Raw genomic sequence first — 19,719 nt, 5'->3', positions numbered from 1 at the left:
GAGATTGTGGTACGGGAGAGTACATTAGTGATCACTGTGATAGTAAGCAGTAGATACACCGTGAGCAGATTGAATAAAATAAACAGTATTAGCAGCGACTATGAAATGACACTGCTGGCTACATCGGCTTCTGTAGCCTGTTTTGCAGACATTAACCTCTTTGTGGTCTGTGGCTAATAAAACAACTGTCATTGGCACATTTTTTGAAAATGCACAATTACAGTAAGATGCAATTTTCACGTCTTCCGTATCGTTTGGAAAATCGCCCTTCACAGAGGCAAAGAGAAAAACTACAGGTACTACAAATCGGATTTTTGTTAAGTAGCTTTTCTAAGCTGATTACACATTTTCACAGGTAAAACCTATGATAGACTGTGGTGTTCTTTTTAATAACACACAATAGTCCATGTGTATTCTTGTTGTTCTGTCATTTACTTGTGACTTGGGAAAGCACACAATATTGAACTGTACTACATGTGTTGTATAAAAATTCACTTTGAACGACACGACAGATTTAAACACTGCCTTTGCTGTCACATCATTCTACAATCTACCAAATTGTTGTGTGCAAACTTAGCAACGATCACCATGCCTATGTAATGGTAATCAAAATTGTCAAATTTTGCAATTCAAGCCAGTCTTACAACACATGCAATTAAAATGTTTCTGGTCCTAAGTATCGGTAGATCACATTACGTGTGCGGGTATTCATGCTTCAAGATGAACATTATTAATTATTGTTATTTAAAATGTTGCTACGGACCTTAACCTAGATGCAACCAAGAATTTAATTAGCCAAATTTAGGGAAGTGCAGTTGCAATTAGTTAACAGTAAGCAACCTGGCGGTCATCACTAAACCTATCCAAATGGGGTGCTGTATGTGTTTCTGGTAACGATACGGCAGACTGGTTTGAGCTCTCTGGAGGACGCAATATCTTAATGGTGCTCTCAATGAGCTGCTGTCCTTGGAGAGTACTCCTCTTTGAGAATCCCAGCTGATGCACACTTATAAAGGTAATGCAGAGAGGGTTGGGTTCCCACTTAGCTTTGCTAGAAGGCCTCCTCTGTCCTCTTGTCTAGAGGGAGTGCAGTTTCATTTCAATTAAAAGCCAGCAACCATCTGCAGCACTGTTTCGGTTCCAAGTGTTAATGTAAGTTGTTCAGACGATTGGAAGTCTCAGTTACTGCATTGAGCTGATGTCAAAAGCATCCTTACAATCAGATGTTGTGTAATTCCTTTATCTGAGCAGTGCACTTTGCAACTGTGCAAACTACTGTTTACTGAGTATCTTAAGATGTTTATAAAGCATTTTCTGTTTCTTTATACCAGAGACTTCAATTGCAGTGCACCTCGACTTTAGAATTTTATTATTGAATATTAACAATGCTGATTTCAGTGAAATCGGATTCTGGGTCATTCGTTATCTCATCACCCTTAATATTCCTTTAAGCCCTGTAATGTGTGATATAAAAGCTTGCTGTAAAAATGTAAGATTTATTGTATTAATTATTTTATTGTATTAGAGCAGCTACACCTGTACAGACAAAAATGGCGTTTGTGTGTGTGTTTCCAAAACTAACCCAGTTTGTTTGCTTCTTCCCCCAGGTGTTAATCTATGATCTTTTGAACGTGGAGTTGACAAGCCGGAGACTCAGGACTTGAAGGAGCAGTGCCACTCTGGAATATGGTGCCTAATCGCTGTCCAGCGACGCTGCTGGTGCCGGTAGCCGCACTAGTGATCTGCCTGGTGCTATCATCTGTGGCAGATAGTGAGTTCAACTACAAACCGATTGACTGTCTTTATTTCTATTTTAATGTTGTATCTAAGTCATTGGTGGCAGAAGCTTTCCTGTGCTGTTGTTAGTGCTCCCACCGAATCACAATTTGAGTTAATATCAAAAATTATTAAGGCACGACATACATCGCGGCGAGATCGTCAAAAAATGCAGCTCAATTGAGACCGAATCATGAAAAATCACAGAAATTTTGTTCCGGTGTCATAATTATGAAGGGAATTAAAAAAAAAAAAAATCCTTATAATCCGTTTCATTTTCTTATTTCATAAAAATACCGATCTGAAATGGCAGGAACGTGAAACACCTAGCATTCTTTTTTTTTAATGGCAATTTTACATACATATAAAAGTAGAAAGGTTTTACAGTAAATCTCTTACAAAAAATCAAGTTTGTAGACCGTCTGGTGCATTTACAGTATTTCACAGTAAGACGCTGGAACACAAAAGTGAGCCCAGACATACCAGTATATTTACAGTTTACAAGCATTCAATTTAAAAAAAAAAAATATGCTTGCTAAATTTCAGATGCTGCCATGCATGGTCTATAACACTGACAAACATATATTTTTTTAAACTGTTGCAGACTTTCTTTTTGTTTGAATTAATTTTGTAGTGTATGCAGGAACACTTGTGATCATGTGAACATTCCCTAGGGCTTTACCGGAAAACTGTTCTTCATTTAAGTTCAGGTACCTCCTACATAAAAGCGAACATGATTTTGTTTTTACCTCTTTAGAATAAAAGTACCAGTAACTTTTTATTTTTTCAACGAGGAGTTGAGTGAATGTTAGTTAGGGTGCTAAAATGTATTTTTAAAAATCGTATTAAAAATGTCTAGTAGATTGCATATGTTAGTGCTTATTCAAAGTAATTAGTCAGCACTTAGTTGTTTGATTTGTACAACTTATCATTCAAACCAGAGACTAGGTGCTATTCCTGTTGGGCTTACTTGGTATTGACAGACAACGTTCAGAAGGTGTGTACTAGATAAGGAGCTGTTCTTTTATGAAGCATAAAAAGGTACAATACATAAAATAAGTTTTTTTCAGGTTAAAGGAAACCTGTGATTCGTTTTTTACTAATACAGATATACCTTTTACATGCCATAATGAGACTCAGAGTTGAGATGGGGGGGTGAAAACATAACAAAGATTTGAATCAGCAAACATGCAAGGATAACAAATCCTTCAGCCTTTTCGCATTTTCTGTTGACAACTATATAACAGCCTCTTCGCTCAAGAATGCACTTGCAACACGATATTCACATTTTTTTGTGTGCCACGCGATGAATGATGGAATTAATTTTGCAATGCAGTTTGACTTACAAAAGCCAGGGTGTTTTGTGTACGTGTTAAACAACTGTTAACCTAAGTGAGGTCCAAAGCAAACTGATTGGCTATAAAATGATTTTTTGTTTAGCAACAAAAGAAGTTTAATTTAGGTGGAAAAACGTGTGGTGTTTTCAGTCATTTTGTGGAGATTTCATTTTTTCACTTTTTAAAAAAAAAATTTTTAAGAATTATTACTGTAGGTGACTGGCTGGGAATATATACTCGCCTGTCTTAACTGTTGGTGAACTAAGTGACATACGGATAGTATTTAAAGAGTACAAGTTTGGGGTGAAATAAAATAAAGCAAATTAAAATAAAGTAAAAATGGCACGTTGAAGAATTTACCGCCTTTTGGTCCTGAGTTAAATTAGCATCTGAAAGCATTTTGTTCATCTTGATTTTCCTTACAGTGCAAAACAAGAGTTTCGATCTCATACTGCATCTATTAAATATTCCGTTTAGATAGACAGATTTAGCAAAAACTATAATGGGACAGTTACAAAGGGAAAAGATACATTTTCAGGTTTTAGTTAAAGTACATGTAAAAAGCATAGCACTTTCATGGAATGAGGATTCTGACTGAAACTTTTAGTGAGCCTGACACAGAAGATTGTTTCTCACTGATTGCTGCTGTGGCACAGCTGGGGCCTGACACGTCTTGCTTAGAAACCTGCATTTTCATTTCTAAGTTTGCAATTAGCAGTACAGAGGAGGCTGTTCAGAGACCCCATCCCTGTATTGAGATAATTGCCTGAATATGAATATGAATTGCTAGTCCACCTGACATGTCTTGAGTTCTGTGATGCAGTTTAACTTGTTCCAAGCCCTACAGTAATTATCTTGAATGTATAGCCCAGCTGTCATATTTAGAATTGCTTCTAGATAACCTTACACGGTGAATAATGCAGAGTTAAAGGACTGGAAGAAGTGTTGACTGCCATAATGTGTCTCCAGCAATACCCTTTTTTGTTATCAGAGCATGGCTGTGATTTGTTTTTTTTTTCCTTCCCTTCCTCCAGTACTTTAAATATAATTCAGAGCTGCCGTTGCTGGTGCTGCCTCTGCAGATTAGGTTTCACTGATGCCCAGTATAATGGTAATGCATCATTTCAGTCACAAGTTGGTTCAGATTGCTATAACAGTGGGTGTCTGTTTGTTGAACAATATCATTTTCTTGCCTAAACTAGAGAAGAAAAGTTGAATCTGCAGTATAGGACTGGAACAGTCGTCACAGTTTATAAAGATCATCGGAAATAGATGGAGAAGGTGTTTCTTGCACCCTAGAAACCTGTGTGTACTCAGGTGTAGCTTATATTGTAGAACATACAGTACACAATATTTGTTCGTAGTCATCTTAAATACAGCTTTAAAGCTTTTAGTTAACATCCTGGATGCATTTGGTTCAATTAAACATTCATTACCAGCCATTCCTGCTTGAATCTGCTTTTAAATGTGTAAAATAATGAAACACCTTTTGAGTTTCAACCAGATGACATTCTCCGTAATTTTGTGATTTGTTTAATAATTTCCAAACATTTGATTTAAAAAAACAAAACAAAGATATACCGGTAGTGATAAGTGAAACTTATCTGAATGACGTTATGATTGTGTTTCACTACTTCTATACAATTACAGAGCAAATACAAATTCTTATCCATGGCAATATAACAGTTGGTGCTATCTGCATACCAGTGATGGCCAAAGGTTTTGCATCACCCTATAAAATTAACAAATTTTGCTTCATAGTCAAATGAAACCTGCTAAATAATGTTACGTTAACATATATTGAATTACATACCGCTTTGTAGTTTTCCATAAACTTAACGAAAAACCGACAAAAATTGAAAAATGTGACATTTTGAAATCTAACATGAAATACTGTACTACTGTTATGGCTTCCATTAGACGTTTGTGATATCATTTGTAGTTTCTTTGATTTGTACGATGTTAAATAAAAGATCCAAATGATAGTACAGTTTTTTTGTTTTTTGTTTTGTTTTGATGTCTCAGTCCTAAAATTCTAGGTGATGCAAACATGTTGGCTATATCTGTAGAAATGTAAAATTGTGTGTTTATTACTGTATTACAAAACAATATCGAATTAGCTTTGCTCAGTAGCACACACCCACCCCAGTGCCATGAAAACCCTAGGGAGAGCCCTGCATACTGTATTTGTAGTCTTACAGAAAACAAAATAAGCATTTGTTGTTATATATTGTTTTTAAAAGTTCAGCTCTCCAGCTATTGCAGCTTTAGAAAGTTGTAATCCTCAGATGGTCAGGGAAATGGGTTGAAATGACTTTGTCAGAAGTCTATTTTGTGGAATATCACTTTGGAAACTGGCAGGTCTTTTTAAAATCTGTGCTAGAGAATGGTTAAATTCTACTTTGAATGCTACTGTATTTCTGTCATGGTGACTGTAATTCAATTCAACCTCCTTTGAGCTATTTCAGGGTGGTTTGTTTTGCACTCAAAAATTGCTTTCCCTCTCTGTATCTCTCGCTTTCTCTGTGAACCAAATGCCAGAAGATGCCAGGGTACAAAAGGCCTGGCTAAATTAATTTAAAACTTAAATTTACTTGTCAAGACTGCAGACTCTTAGGTATTAATTAGTAGCGTTTAACCCAGCCCTCTTATTATTGTGGGAGTAAACTAAGGGGAGAAAATAAGGGGTGGTGTGTAAAGTCTCTACCACCAACCATTTGGGGAATTACGTTGTCTAACAACCCCACCCAAGAGTGAAATACTGTAATACTGTTTGACAATTAGACATTTCGAAAATCTGAACAAGGTAAAATCCATTTAACGCTACTGGTGCAAATTTCTCCGGCTGCACCTCAGTTTTTAATAAATATTCTCACCACGACACAGCACCCATAGTCCTAAACACATTATTCTGTGACAGTTGATTCTGGACTGAACCATTTCACGATAGGGGGGAGGGGAATTTTTAGTTTTACATAAAGTTCTGTTACGTATAACTTATACCATTACACCAGAAGTCATAAAATGTGCTTATGAAAATTGTTTTTTTTTCTGTTTTTTTTTTATATGTAACCCTACTACAGTACATACAGTAATATCATCGAAAGACTTTAAAGTGCGTGAGATTTGAGAAAGGAAAAGATGTCCAGAGTAGTTATGGCTGCCCCATGTACTAGACTTTTGCTTATGCAGACAATGTGGTATGGTTTGTGTGTTCAGTACAATGCACTGCACTCCCATTAGTTGACACTATCCTTGGGGGGGGGGACAAGTGTTCTGCATATTAAAACAAGGTGCATGGTATAATGTGGTTGTTTTTTTTAATGGGGCTTAATGTGACAGGAAGCCAAGGTTTGTATATCAGAGACAGTGTTACAGCAGAATGGTTTACAATAAAGATGAGGGGCATTTGCTTTAGTGGCAAGGTTCTGTATAATCCTAATAAAAATCAATATCAGAAAGCTACAGTAGTACATGCGTGTGTTTTTTTTTTATTTTTTCCTACAATCTTCTGATTTACTTATTACTGTATTCAATTGCTTCCCTCTTGCGAAAGCCCCAGTTGACAGCAGGAAATTGTAATCCAGGAATATTCTCACATTGACAAGACAGCTGCCTCACATTCAGGCTGTTAATATTTAACTTTGGTTAAGTATGCCTTGCTATGAGATAATATAGTGAGAGTGTATTGCAGTTCATTATTCTTGTTGTAGTGGGATCATTTGTACTTTGAACATGCAGCTGTGCTTATTGAACTCCACAATGAAGAATACAGTAGATCATTGTGTTTTGCCCCCCCAATATGTTATTCCAAAGTCTCCTAATTAAAAAATCTTAATGACTTCTGATTCAGATGGCACTCACTTATAGAACCTCTAAAGCCTTCACATCATTGCCATTACTATCTTGAAACCTCCTGGTTAATTTTGAAGTAAACTGACAGCCTTTTTTAGCCTGTCACCACAATGAGGCTTTTCTTTTTAGTCATCTGCAACTGTACATAGCAGGAGGAAAGCACCTTCCCATAATTTGCTTTGTTTTATATATGCTTGGAGATAAAGAGAAGGTAGCGAAGGCAGCTAAGCACTAAGTGCAGTGGGTTTCCTTTGAAGCCCCTTGACTGTGATATCACCAGCTCCAGATGGCTTGGGGAAGGTTCAATACAGGAATGTGGCCCCTAGCCTCCCTTGTAGCTTGTGTTTTCCTACTGTATCTGTCTGCCTAAAACTCTTAAGGGACTTAGAGCTAACTTCTTGCATCCTTATTCTTGTGACTCTCCCGGGCACAGTCTGCATAATGCCATGCAAATGGAAGCGTGCACTCTCGTTTGAGTATTCACGTGGCTTTCCCTTCAGGAGTTCAGGAAAGCGAAGGCAATTATTTTTATATGTCAAACACAAAAATGCAACCAGTGGTAGAACAGAGTGTATTATCTTGAAGACTGGATAGTCTAATGCTTTCAGCTGAAGTCAAAGCCTTCAGACATGAATAGCATTTATGTGTAAATTATTCTGGCTATTCCAGTATTTGGATATAAAAATGACAGGATTTTCTTTTGGAGGGTAAAATTATTGTTGTCTTTCACCATTATGCTCAAACCAAATTGTTTGTTTCTGGTCTTTGGCAAACACACTTTTGTTTTTCATAGGAGAAAGCCTTGCATTAAGATAATTGTTGTCTAGAAATCATGGCATGAAATATTCATCTGTCTTACTTTCCACAGGGCTGAAAAGGGCTCCATTATTATATATTTGAGAGAAAACACCTGAAAAAGGGTGTATTACTGTCAAGATAAACCCATTCAGGGTAATTTTGAAAGTTCATGCTTGTGACACACCTTAAATCAAACAATATCTCAAATTAATTTTGTATGAAACATTGTTTCAGATTTTATCCGTCCACTCTGCTACAGTATGTATGTGTGTGTTTTTCTGTTTTTTTTTTTTTTTTTGTTAATACATTTCCATGGATTTGAGCAATTAGAGATGAATCGATCTGCAGTTCAGTGCTGGTGCTTTAGCGTAACCACAGCAATCAAGGAATGCGGCAAGCTGTCACAGGCTGTGGAGACCTTTAATTGAGGATGAAGATTAACCTTCCAGGCAAAGCCTGCATCATTGCACAGCAAGTTGAGGCTAAATGGATAGCATATACTAGAGGTAATCCACCATTGCGTCATAATCCTATCATAACTGGTGTTTGTTGGTGCAGAAGATTCAAATTATATATTCTTTAATTAAACAGATCTAATGAAATTAAGTATATGGTACATATGGGCTTAAAGTTCATTGAAATGTTCAAAACAAAATCATTGGACAGAGAAGCCCTGCCAGGCCTCCACTGCATTATTAATCCTTTTCAGCATTGTCGATTTTAATGCTTTTCAGCTTTTCCCCAGGTCGATTTTGTATGAATTATTTCAACAAGTCCTACATGTGACTTGGACAGTGTGGGTAAATGAACCAGCTCAGTGAAGCTCAACAGTTCTGCAAGTACAGTACTGTAGTTGGGTATTAAGTCTTATGGTCTTGGCAGGTTAAATCGAGTCTCTGTCTCTAGGAAAAGTGAATCTCACAAAAAACACAAAAACCTTCACAGGCTGCTGAGAAGCACTTTGATACAATGCAATTAAAAGCTAAGGAGTTTCCACAGTGGTTACTGTAAGGAATTCACATTTCACATTTGGGCTGATTATCTGACCTTATCTCTCTTCACCATACCCCCGCACCACCACATGCTGTTACATTCACAGTACTGTGCCTCATATTGAACACTCTTTTTAAAGTTAGACGTAATTGACAAGAATGCAAACCGAGAGAACTAACCATCGACAAACAAGGAAAGGTGGTCAGATAAAATCACATCTTTTGAAGTTGCTTTTTTTTTTTTGCTTTTACAGATTTTTGTTTTATTTCATGGTTGTATGTGACCTAATGTAAAGTGCCATTTGGCTGTTGTTATATTTCTTTTTAATCTAAATATTTCTGAAACAAATCACCTTCAGTGGCAACTTTACCAATGATTTTCTTTGTTAGATTGGAGGTGGGCGTTACTTCTGATAACTGGAAAGCTCTGAAATGCTTTATTGTGGAAACCCAGATTCTTAATGTACTGTTAATGAAACATTATTTTATTCAAACAGTTAAGTGTCTCCTTGCATGTTAGTGAATTTTAAGTACAATGCATTTGAAAAAAAAAGGTTTAAAAAAAACTATACTATTGTTATCTGCTGTTTGTACCTTCTTATTATTGTTTCTATGACAACAGCACTGCTAGTGCCTTGGTGATCGTTATACGTGTTTCTCTGTAGAAAGCCATGTGAAAAGGGAAAGTCTAGCTTTGTGGATGCTATAGTGTGTTTTCGTTGTGGGCTTTTTTTGTGTTTGTTTCCCTTTTCCTTTTCTCCCCAAACAAGTTAAGTGACAAAAATGTTTTAAAGTCAGGCCCCTTTTCTCGGCTTTTGTATCAGACCCAGTGGAAGAGGTGACAGGGGATTCTGTTTTAAGTAAACCAAGCCTAATTGAAATAAATGAAAATTGATTCTGTTAATTAAAAGTAACCATATCCTTAATACCAGGCATTTAAGAGTAATGTTGTTTGCCCACAGCTGGGGTCCATAGGGAACTGGGGACAGAGTGACAGTGGAAGAATAAAAAGAGGTGTTTTAGATTGGAGATGGATTCGTCAGACATGAGGGGAGGAGGAGGAGGATGGGAAAGGTTAACAATGTTAGGTGACTGCTTTAATTAGAGCACTTAAGGGTGCTGCAGGCGACTTGAACCCTATCCTACTGGTGGCCTGAATTTCAAATTCCGCTGTAAGGACAGGATCAGTGTCCTTCATGGAGGTGCAGATGAAGATGTTACAGAACTGAAAAAGTAATGTAATCTCTTACCCCCTTTCTCACTCTCTATTGTGTAGTTCCTGTTCATTTGCGTACGTGCTGAGATGTGAGATGCTAGCAAATGTTTTTTTTATTTATTTCCCCACTGTCTCTTTTCCTTTTTCCATCTCTCTCAGATGATTGCCTTGCTAATTGTTTGCCTTTCTTGGAACAAATAACGCAGCATGCCCTTAATGTGGCTTGGATAAATGCATAACGTGGTTGGTTTTAGGGACCCAGGGTGCTGGAGCAGAAGTGAGAGGCTAATTGCAGAAAGCATGGCATTTGAATCGTGTCCAGGAATTGCTGGCTTTGTTTATGCAGCATGACGTATTATGTCAGCAAACGGCCATTCCCAGTAACTGCAGCTGAATATCTGCAAAACGCTCATGGTGTCTGAAATCGGGATTTGACACCAAGATTGCAAGGGGGGAATCCAATTATGGTTATATGGTCAGCATTAATTGCCAAATGAATGGTAATATTACCGAAATGCTTACAAATCACAGTTCTCAAACAATGATCTTGAGCAGCCTGTATGAACAGAAACAAATGGTTTAGACGGACGAGAATCCAGTGAGATTTGCATATGTTCCAGAGAGGCTTTGAAGGTATGTCTGCAACTTGAATTCAATATACAGTATATATAACAAGGCATTTCATGTAGTGTATACTGAAACTCTGCAGCGAAAAGCCTTTGTTTCAATTTGACCTATTTGCTCCTTAAAGAAAAACACCAGGCTGATGTTCTGGAGGGACCCAAAGCCTTTTTATTCTCCTACAGACAAGAGGAAGGATTAATGGCAGTCTGTTAGCGGCTCTACCCCGAGTGCTGGTAATGGGCTCCACAAATGATTTATAGCACTAGTTCAGCTTTCACCAAAAGCACGTGTTACTTAATTATTCATGACAGATGGATTATCTCAGGAAATTAAGACATCAAGAAACAAGTAAAAATTGTTACTGAGCAGAGCTATAAACAAAGAGAAGCAGGATATTTGCAGGGATGCTTTTTGGAAGACTTTCGCACCCATGAATATTTTATACTTTTAAAGAAAGCGAGTAGAACAGATTCCCCACACTGTTATCCATCTGTTCGTTATCATGCCATTATCAGGAATATCTATTTATTTAATTCATTTTATTTATAAGTATCTGTTTATCCAAACTTTGTTCTTTAATGCCTGATTAAACATGCGGAGTAGTTTTAAACTACATCAGCAGGGGAAAAAAAGCAACAACCAGAATGAGCCTTTCTTTAAATACACTAACTGCAGAGCTCTTTAGGGAAGTAACAATGACCCTCTGTCGTTAACTGAGTTAGTTTTTAACAATGACAGAAATAATGACTCTGTGAACAACATCCTCTGGCAGCTGTGGGGGTATTGTTCTGGGTTCTGGGCTTTCACTAATCCAGCTCTGTAGTTACTATTCTACAACAGAGCCAGAGTCAAACCATGTAGGCCAAGATACAGTATTGTACTGTGTATTGTAGGTGGGTCATTTGCTGCTTTTTCAGAGTAGCTGAACTCTACTCTTTACCTCCCTTTTTGTTGACTTTTGACAGTGCAGAAGGCATTATCAATGCACAGTGCTGACTTCTGTTTGAAACAACCTGCAGTTTTGCTGTTAGCAAGTGCACACAGCTCTGTATGTGATTACTGCAGCTGTTACTTTAGGGTTAGGGGTTAAACAAAACCTGAAAGGGAAAATTAATTAAACTAAAACCCAGCTATTCCCATTGGGAAAAGATGGTCATAAGAGTCTAAAATGAGTTTCCTTTAAATGGTTTGTTTTAGTCAGTGTTTTTGACGTATTGCAGGAGTTTTAGGTCTTTAGGCTGCCCTGTGTCACTGTGAGTGCTGGCTACCCAAGGGAACACTTACCCTTTTCAGGGAATATTTTATCATTGACAGCCAAAGTAGCCAAGTTCCTCTCCATTTGGGATTCTAACTGAGACTGGCAACCTGGTAAAATGTGGCCTTTTATAAAAAATCTGATTATAGTACAAGCTTACTTTGACTATTGGATTGTTTATTCTGAAGGCAATAGCACACCATTGTGCTTTTTCATTTTTATAGATTTTTGTGTTTGTTTTATTGCCAATTTCCCTAAACAAAAAATAGGCAATGCGCAAGGTGGGTATTGAAAGGAGCTTGCATTTGCACTGAACAGTAGTTGTGATCATTTGTAAAGGGTGATGTTATGAAAGGAGCTTGCGTTTTGCACTGAACTGTATAATTTCCCTTGTGGGGGTTTTCGTCACTTTTTAAATAGACACTTCTTACTTTTGGTTCTGCGTTAGAATAGATTTGAAGTAAGCTGATTTTATTATCACAAAATGGAAGCTATTCGGTGTGCTGACACTTCAGAGCATTTTAAATTTGTGGTTAACTAATTAATTTTTCCATTCCAATCTTTTGAAGCTTGTCAGTCTATGAAATAATACTGTACATAAGTACTGTTGTTCACTGTTACCTTTTTCAAAGTTGTCATTTTAGCATACATGATCATTTAAAAAATGAGGAAGTGGAAATTTATTTTAAAGCAATTCAATGAAAAATGCTGTTTTGAGAAGTTTTACACTCTGCAATGCAGACAGGGCCTTAAATTTATGACAGATTGGAAGTACAATGTCTCTGTGGTAGATGGCGCACACTGTGGCAGTGTCAGATATATCATCTAAGAGTTAGATCTGTCCTCTTCTGAGACATAAAAATGCATTAGCAAATACCTAAACAACATTTCTGTACTGTATCGTCTTACAGTATATTGTTGCTATGCAGGTGATAGTAGTGACAGCCAGTCGTCTTTGCTCTGTAATTGTTAGAAAATAAGACCTTCTGTTTTTTGTGTACGTTTTAAATTATTTTGACGTTTATAATTTCTCTGATAAATTGATTTATGGAGTTGTCGATATATGTTGTACTTAACTGGTACAACATCTCCAGAAGCCCTTAGCTGTCTGTATATCATAGACTGCCCAGTTCAGCAGTAACAATTATATCCCTCTCAATTCAAGATGTCATCCTGTTTTAAAAGATCACATTATTTTCCTCCCCAGTGTCATGTAGTCCTGTAGTTGTCCATATGATGTTAATGCTTTTACTGATCTGAGCCAGTCGGAAGCCTGCTTTGACTGTGTACATAATACTGTTGTTTGATGGTAAATAAAGATCCCTGAATCATCTGTGAATTGACTTAACAGAGGGTTGTAAAATATATTCCAGATTAACCTGCATTGTTGAGGTCATATCAGTAAATCTGCTTATTTTGTTCATTTCACAGTCTTGCTGCTCGCTCCCTTTTTTGCTTACCCTAGGTGTCCTACTAAACCTTTGCTTACAACCCACGTGCGATGTGGAAAATTGCTAACCTCTTTCCAGACCTTCTGTGTTAACGCTGTCTATTCCTTACACCTTAACACCCTGGCACTACTTTTCTTTGTTGTGTCTCTCTCTGTCTCTCCCATGTGCCACACATAAGTGCACTGTTCTTTTTACTTCCCTTTCTCAATACATGTTTCAGCCCTGTCTGTCTATATTACAGTTTGGGAGAATAAACGGCTATTGTAGTTCTTTAAAGTACAAGAAACACAATAGAATCCTTATGATGGTGCACATGAAAGCTGCAGACTGAAGTCAATTCCCTCAAGGCTGTGACACAGAGCTTTCTTTGGTATGTGGCTCAGCTCGCTGAGTAAGTGTCCTTCTACAGTGCTGTCGGTGGTGGAATAAGCCACAACTTGCAGTATGTTTCCATGCAAATGACGGACCAGTATAGAGAGTTGGTGGCATTCATTTTCTTTCATTTTTGATCAATTGCAAAAGGCACAATCACACTTGCATTAAAAAGACACCACAGTTTTTGTTGAATCTGTCCTCTAGGAAGACCTGTAGCGGTAATATCCTGCACTTAAAAGCATTTGCAAGAGGCTTGTATTAAAAACAAAGAAAAAGAACAAACGACGACAATAAATCAATATTTTGTATTCTGTTTCTTTATGTAAGGCTATATTTTTGCTTATAATACTGCATACAGTATGTCACCAGAATGTGCAGGAAGATATTCGTAAACTTTTAAGTCTGAGCCTTTTAACTTAAATCTAAATGCAGTAGACCCATTTTTGTAGACAGTTGTTGACCTTACTTATTTACAGGAGCATCTGTCTAATTTACCTTTTTTGTGTTTTGTTTCTAATTTATTTCATCATCCCTCCCCTCAAGGCACCACAGATTGAAGCACGGTACAAACAATGCAGTATAATTGTTTAAAAAAATAAATGAAACTACAGCTGGTAACAGAGTGGAAAGAGTAGACTGCTCTTAACATGGAACAAGGGTTTTTTTTTTTTTTGCACTGACATGATGGCCTTAGGATAAAGGCTAGCTCAAAGGTGATGAAGAATTGTGACAAAACCTCTGAGCATTGTGGATTTGATTGGGATTCTGTACTATAACACCACTTTAGAGCAGGTCTGATCTGATAGGGATTCCGTACTGTAACGCCACTTTAGAGCAGGTATGATTTGATAGGGATTTAGTACTCTAACTTAAATTTAGAGCAGGTCTGATTTGATAGGGTTTTAGTACTGTAACAACACTTTAGAGCAGGTCTGGTTTGATAGGTTTTCCATACTGTAACTCCACTTTAGAGCAGGTCTGATTTGATAGTGATTTAGTACTGTAACTGGAATTTAGAGCAGGTCTGATTTGATAGGGTTTTAGTACTGTAACAGCACTTTTAGAGCAGGTCTGGTTTGATAGGGATTCTGTACTGTAATTGGAATTTAGAGCAGGTCTGATTTGATAGGGTTTCCGTGCTGTAACGACTCTTTTTTTTCTAGAATGTCTGATTTGATAGGAATTCCGTACTGTAGCGTCTCTTTAGAGCAGGTCTGATTTGATAGGAATTCCGTACTGTAGCGTCTCTTTAGAGCAGGTCTGATTTGATAGGAATTCCGTACTGTAGCGTCTCTTTTTTAGAGCAGGTCTGATTTGATAGGAATTCCGTACTGTAGCGTCTCTTTAGAGCAGGTCTGATTTGATAGGAATTCCGTACTGTAACGACTCTTTTTTTTATAGAATGTCTGATTTGATAGGGTTTCCGTACTGTAACGACTCTTTTTTTTAGAGAATGTCTGATTTGATAGGAATTCCGTACTGTAACGACTCTTTTTTTAGAGAATGTCTGATTTGATAGGAATTCCGTACTGTAACGACTCTTTTTTATAGAATGTCTGATTTGATAGGAATTCCGTACTGTAACGACTCTTTTTTTTAGAGAATGTCTGATTTGATAGGAATTCCGTACTGTAGTGTCTCTTTAGAGCAGGTCTGATTTGATAGGAATTCCGTACTGTAACGACTCTTTTTTTTAGAGAATGTCTGATTTGATAGGAATTCCGTACTGTAACGTCTCTTTTTTTTAGAGAATGTCTGATTTGATAGGAATTCCGTACTGTAACGACTCTTTTTTTTATAGAATGTCTGATTTGATAGGAATTCCGTACTGTAACGACTCTTTTTTTTATAGAATGTCTGATTTGATAGGAATTCCGTACTGTAGCGACTCTTTAGAGCAGGTCTGATTTGCATTCACCTCCTGAAGAAGCTTTACTGTATCGATCCTTTTCCCGATTTTTAAGAAGTTTATGGTTTTCAGCTGAAGTACTTTTATTTGTCAAACATTTCCTGGACTGTGTGTGTAAGAGATAATGGGGACTATTTCTCAGGTAGTGCCTGTCCTTGCCTTATATCTATCAAGGTGTCTGATTTGATAGGAATTCCATGCTGTCCATCTGGATCTCTGTAATGCTTTTAGAAAAATAAAAATAAAAAGTCATATGAGAGGAATTCAGCATTAATAAATACAATAACAGTATGGCAGTAAGAGGTCTCCAATAGAGCTGTTTTATAAGTGTAGAAAATAATTTAGGTTTTGAAAGCTGCCTCAGCTGTGGAAGTACTTAGGAGTGTGATGTGATTTGGAAATGCTGTGTACAGCACACTTGAACGGATGTGGTTTGGTTATAATGGTTCAGTACATGGAACTGGAAAGTCGGTTGCTCAAACCAGGCCAGTATTTTCACTCCTGTTTCATTTCTCATGAATGTAGCTGAATGCCAGTGAAGACTCTTACCGTTCAGTATTGTAGGTTTTACACAATGTTTTCAGGTTCGTTTGGATAAATTTGCATTATCCATGTCAGTGGATGGGGATGGAAATAGTTTAAGTAATCTGATTTAACAAACTTTTTGAAATTCAAGGTTGATGCTAATGTGCATTGCACACATTTAATGGGTTGTCTTATGCAATAAAAACAATGACAAGGCATGCTAGCCATAGATCTTAAAGATATCGTCGAATGAGGACGTAGCTGGGTAGGTAGGCAGTTTTATTGGTAAGTGCACTTATTTTAATCAAAGCTCTTTAAGGGGCTGGACCATTCTTCCATGCTGCCTTACAGTATACCTTTGGCATACTGCAGCAGAATATTAGGATAAAACCCGTCTGAAATCTGCTGATGAGGCAATTTTATTTGGGTCTAATTGCATGTACAGCATGCTAATTGCGTTTTAAGCACACTCCTGATGTTGTCTGACACATGTATTACCTGCTGATTAAATGTGGAAGTGAAAATGATAAGTCACTAATACATTATAAATGTGAATAAATGGCTTCCACTCAAGGTAGTATTATTGATCATTTTTAGCCACCCTTGTTCTTAAGTGCTGGTGAAAGGTATTTAATACCCTAGAGATGGGAGATGTTTTTTTTAGCAGAATGTCTGATTTGATAGGAATTCCGTACTGTAACGACTCTGTGTTTTTTATAGAATGTCTGATTTGATAGGAATTCCGTACTGTAACGACCCTTATTTTGCATTTATCTGAGAGCACAGCACTGGGGTCATTGGAACTTTGAACAGCAGGTGGGGAAGAACCCGGAGACCGCTGTAGCCTTAAAAGCATGGGGAAAGGAAACATGTTCTGATTTGCATTCACCTCCTGAAGAAGCTTTACTGTATCGATCCTTTTCCCGATTTTTAAGAAGTTTATGGTTTTCAGCTGAAGTACTTTTATTTGTCAAACATTTCCTGGACTGTGTGTGTAAGAGATAATGGGGACTATTTCTCAGGTAGTGCCTGTCCTTGCCTTATATCTATCAAGGTGTTCCTCTTTTAGCCTTGTCAGAACCATGCTGTCCATCTGGATCTCTGTAATGCTTTTAGAAAAATAAAAATAAAAAGTCATATGAGAGGAATTCAGCATTAATAAATACAATAACAGTATGGCAGTAAGAGGTCTCCAATAGAGCTGTTTTATAAGTGTAGAAAATAATTTAGGTTTTGAAAGCTGCCTCAGCTGTGGAAGTACTTAGGAGTGTGATGTGATTTGGAAATGCTGTGTACAGCACACTTGAACGGATGTGGTTTGGTTATAATTTTTACAGTACATGGAACTGGAAAGTCGGTTGCTCAAACCAGGCCAGTATTTTCACTCCTGTTTCATTTCTCATGAATGTAGCTGAATGCCAGTGAAGACTCTTACCGTTCAGTATTGTAGGTTTTACACAATGTTTTCAGGTTCGTTTGGATAAATTTGCATTATCCATGTCAGTGGATGGGGATGGAAATAGTTTAAGTAATCTGATTTAACAAACTTTTTGAAATTCAAGGTTGATGCTAATGTGCATTGCACACATTTAATGGGTTGTCTTATGCAATAAAAACAATGACAAGGCATGCTAGCCATAGATCTTAAAGATATCGTCGAATGAGGACGTAGCTGGGTAGGTAGGCAGTTTTATTGGTAAGTGCACTTATTTTAATCAAAGCTCTTTAAGGGGCTGGACCATTCTTCCATGCTGCCTTACAGTATACCTTTGGCATACTGCAGCAGAATATTAGGATAAAACCCGTAAGAAATCTGCTGATGAGGCAATTTTATTTGGGTCTAATTGCATGTACAGCATGCTAATTGCGTTTTAAGCACACTCCTGATGTTGTCTGACACATGTATTACCTGCTGATTAAATGTGGAAGTGAAAATGATAAGTCACTAATACATTATAAATGTGAATAAATGGCTTCCACTCAAGGTAGTATTATTGATCATTTTTAGCCACCCTTGTTCTTAAGTGCTGGTGAAAGGTATTTAATACCCTAGAGATGGGAGATGTTTGGTTGCCCCTAATCACAGCAGGTGTATGCTACAAATTGCATTTATTTAACTTGTGATTGTTATACATTGATAGTGCATTCTGTGTAGTTTTTCATAATTTCTCAGCATCTGGCTTTTTGAAATAATACATTTCAAAGCTGTTTACTTGAAACAGATGAACCCTTATTTTGCATTTATCTGAGAGCACAGCACTGGGGACATTGGAACTTGTGAACAGCAGGTGGGGAAGAACCCGGAGACCGCTGTGGCCTTAAAAGCATGGGGAAAGGAAACATGTTCCAGATGTTGAGCCCAGTCATGCAGCTGTGCTCCACTAAATTTGGTTTACAGCTGCTGTACGGCTGTTTGTTATGTTAATCTACAGACAGTCTGGCTAATCAGAGTAGAGATTTTGCTGCTATAGAAGCCTCCAACAGAACACTAATGAAGGATTCTGGTCAGAGCTATTCATGATCTTTGACTGATGCCTGGGAAAATATTTTAATAGAGAAGAGACGTTGACTTCTAAGGTACTACATATGCTCTGATAATACATTTCAGACAGTAATATACCATATTACAATACAATGCAAGTCTGAAGCCTTATTTTCATTCTGCACCAGGTATATGGTTACAGTAAAAGTGTAAGCCAACAGAACCTTACAAATAGCATTTTGCATCTCATTATTTAGCAGCAACAAATTTAGTAAACGCTAATGATCTGTAATTGTTTAAACTCTGGTTTTATTGCCAATGCCTACAGTATATGTATGGGTTTTTTCTTTTTTTTTAAACATACATAAACTGTCTAGCTGTTGGCCCTTTTAGGTACATGTAGTTGGCAACTTAATTTGCAGTAATTTGGCATCTGCTGACATTCAGCAGTAAAATTACAATCTTTATTCATTGGATTTATTTATTTATTTCTTTTTTAACAAGTTCCTGCAGCATTCAAATGTGATGCAGTCAGAAAAGGGATTTGCAATTGCTCTGGGTGGGTTGCTTACTTGGCAGTTCAGTAGGGAATTGCACTGCTCATGAATTAAACAGATTTTTAAACTGTGTTTCTCTTTATCTCTATACACATGAATTGTATTTAGATTTTATTCTGTTATGTCCTGTACAGTGCTTTGATATACTTTTTTGTGTGAATGGCACTATATAAATAAAGTAGTGATTGATTGATTAACTCGCCAGTGATCTATGGGTTTGGAAATATCTTTAATGGGAACTTTAGTTAAAGGCACCAACTTTTGGAGAGCTGTGTTAATGCATGATTAGCATAATCAAGCAGAAGAGAAAACGAGGCTTTGAAATTTAGTTTTAGGGATTTTTGCACGGGACGCAGGGACATGATCCCTGGGCTGCCACAAGAGTGAATAACAGTCTGAGACATTTTCACTTTTTTCTGGGTGTGTTTTATAACGCAAAGTCTGTAAGCTCTAGACATTTAGATGGACTGTATTCTATTTACTAAATTTAGAAAAAAATATGGATCCAATTTGATGGATGCAAATTTACAGTAATGTCTGAACCACAAAAAGCTTGTCATAATCTTA

The 19,719-nt window shown here is 37.1% G+C and overlaps 1 protein-coding gene across 18 annotated transcripts in view; it reads left to right on the top strand.

The window, feature by feature from the left end:
• Positions 1-19,719, top strand: part of LOC121331105 (receptor-type tyrosine-protein phosphatase F-like) — a 181,901-nt gene that overhangs the window by 53,271 nt on the left and 108,911 nt on the right. For all 18 annotated transcript variants that reach the window (XM_041278285.1, XM_041278301.1, XM_041278296.1 and 15 more), the window contains exon 2: positions 1,608-1,771. In XM_041278285.1, the coding sequence (XP_041134219.1) occupies positions 1,687-1,771 (85 nt within the window). In that variant the 5' untranslated portion in view covers positions 1,608-1,686. The remainder of the gene's footprint in view (positions 1-1,607; positions 1,772-19,719) is intronic.

Source organism: Polyodon spathula, chromosome 18 (genome assembly GCF_017654505.1).
Source record: "Polyodon spathula isolate WHYD16114869_AA chromosome 18, ASM1765450v1, whole genome shotgun sequence".
Lineage (NCBI taxonomy): Eukaryota > Metazoa > Chordata > Actinopteri > Acipenseriformes > Polyodontidae > Polyodon > Polyodon spathula.
This window is presented reverse-complemented; position numbering and strand designations above follow the sequence as displayed.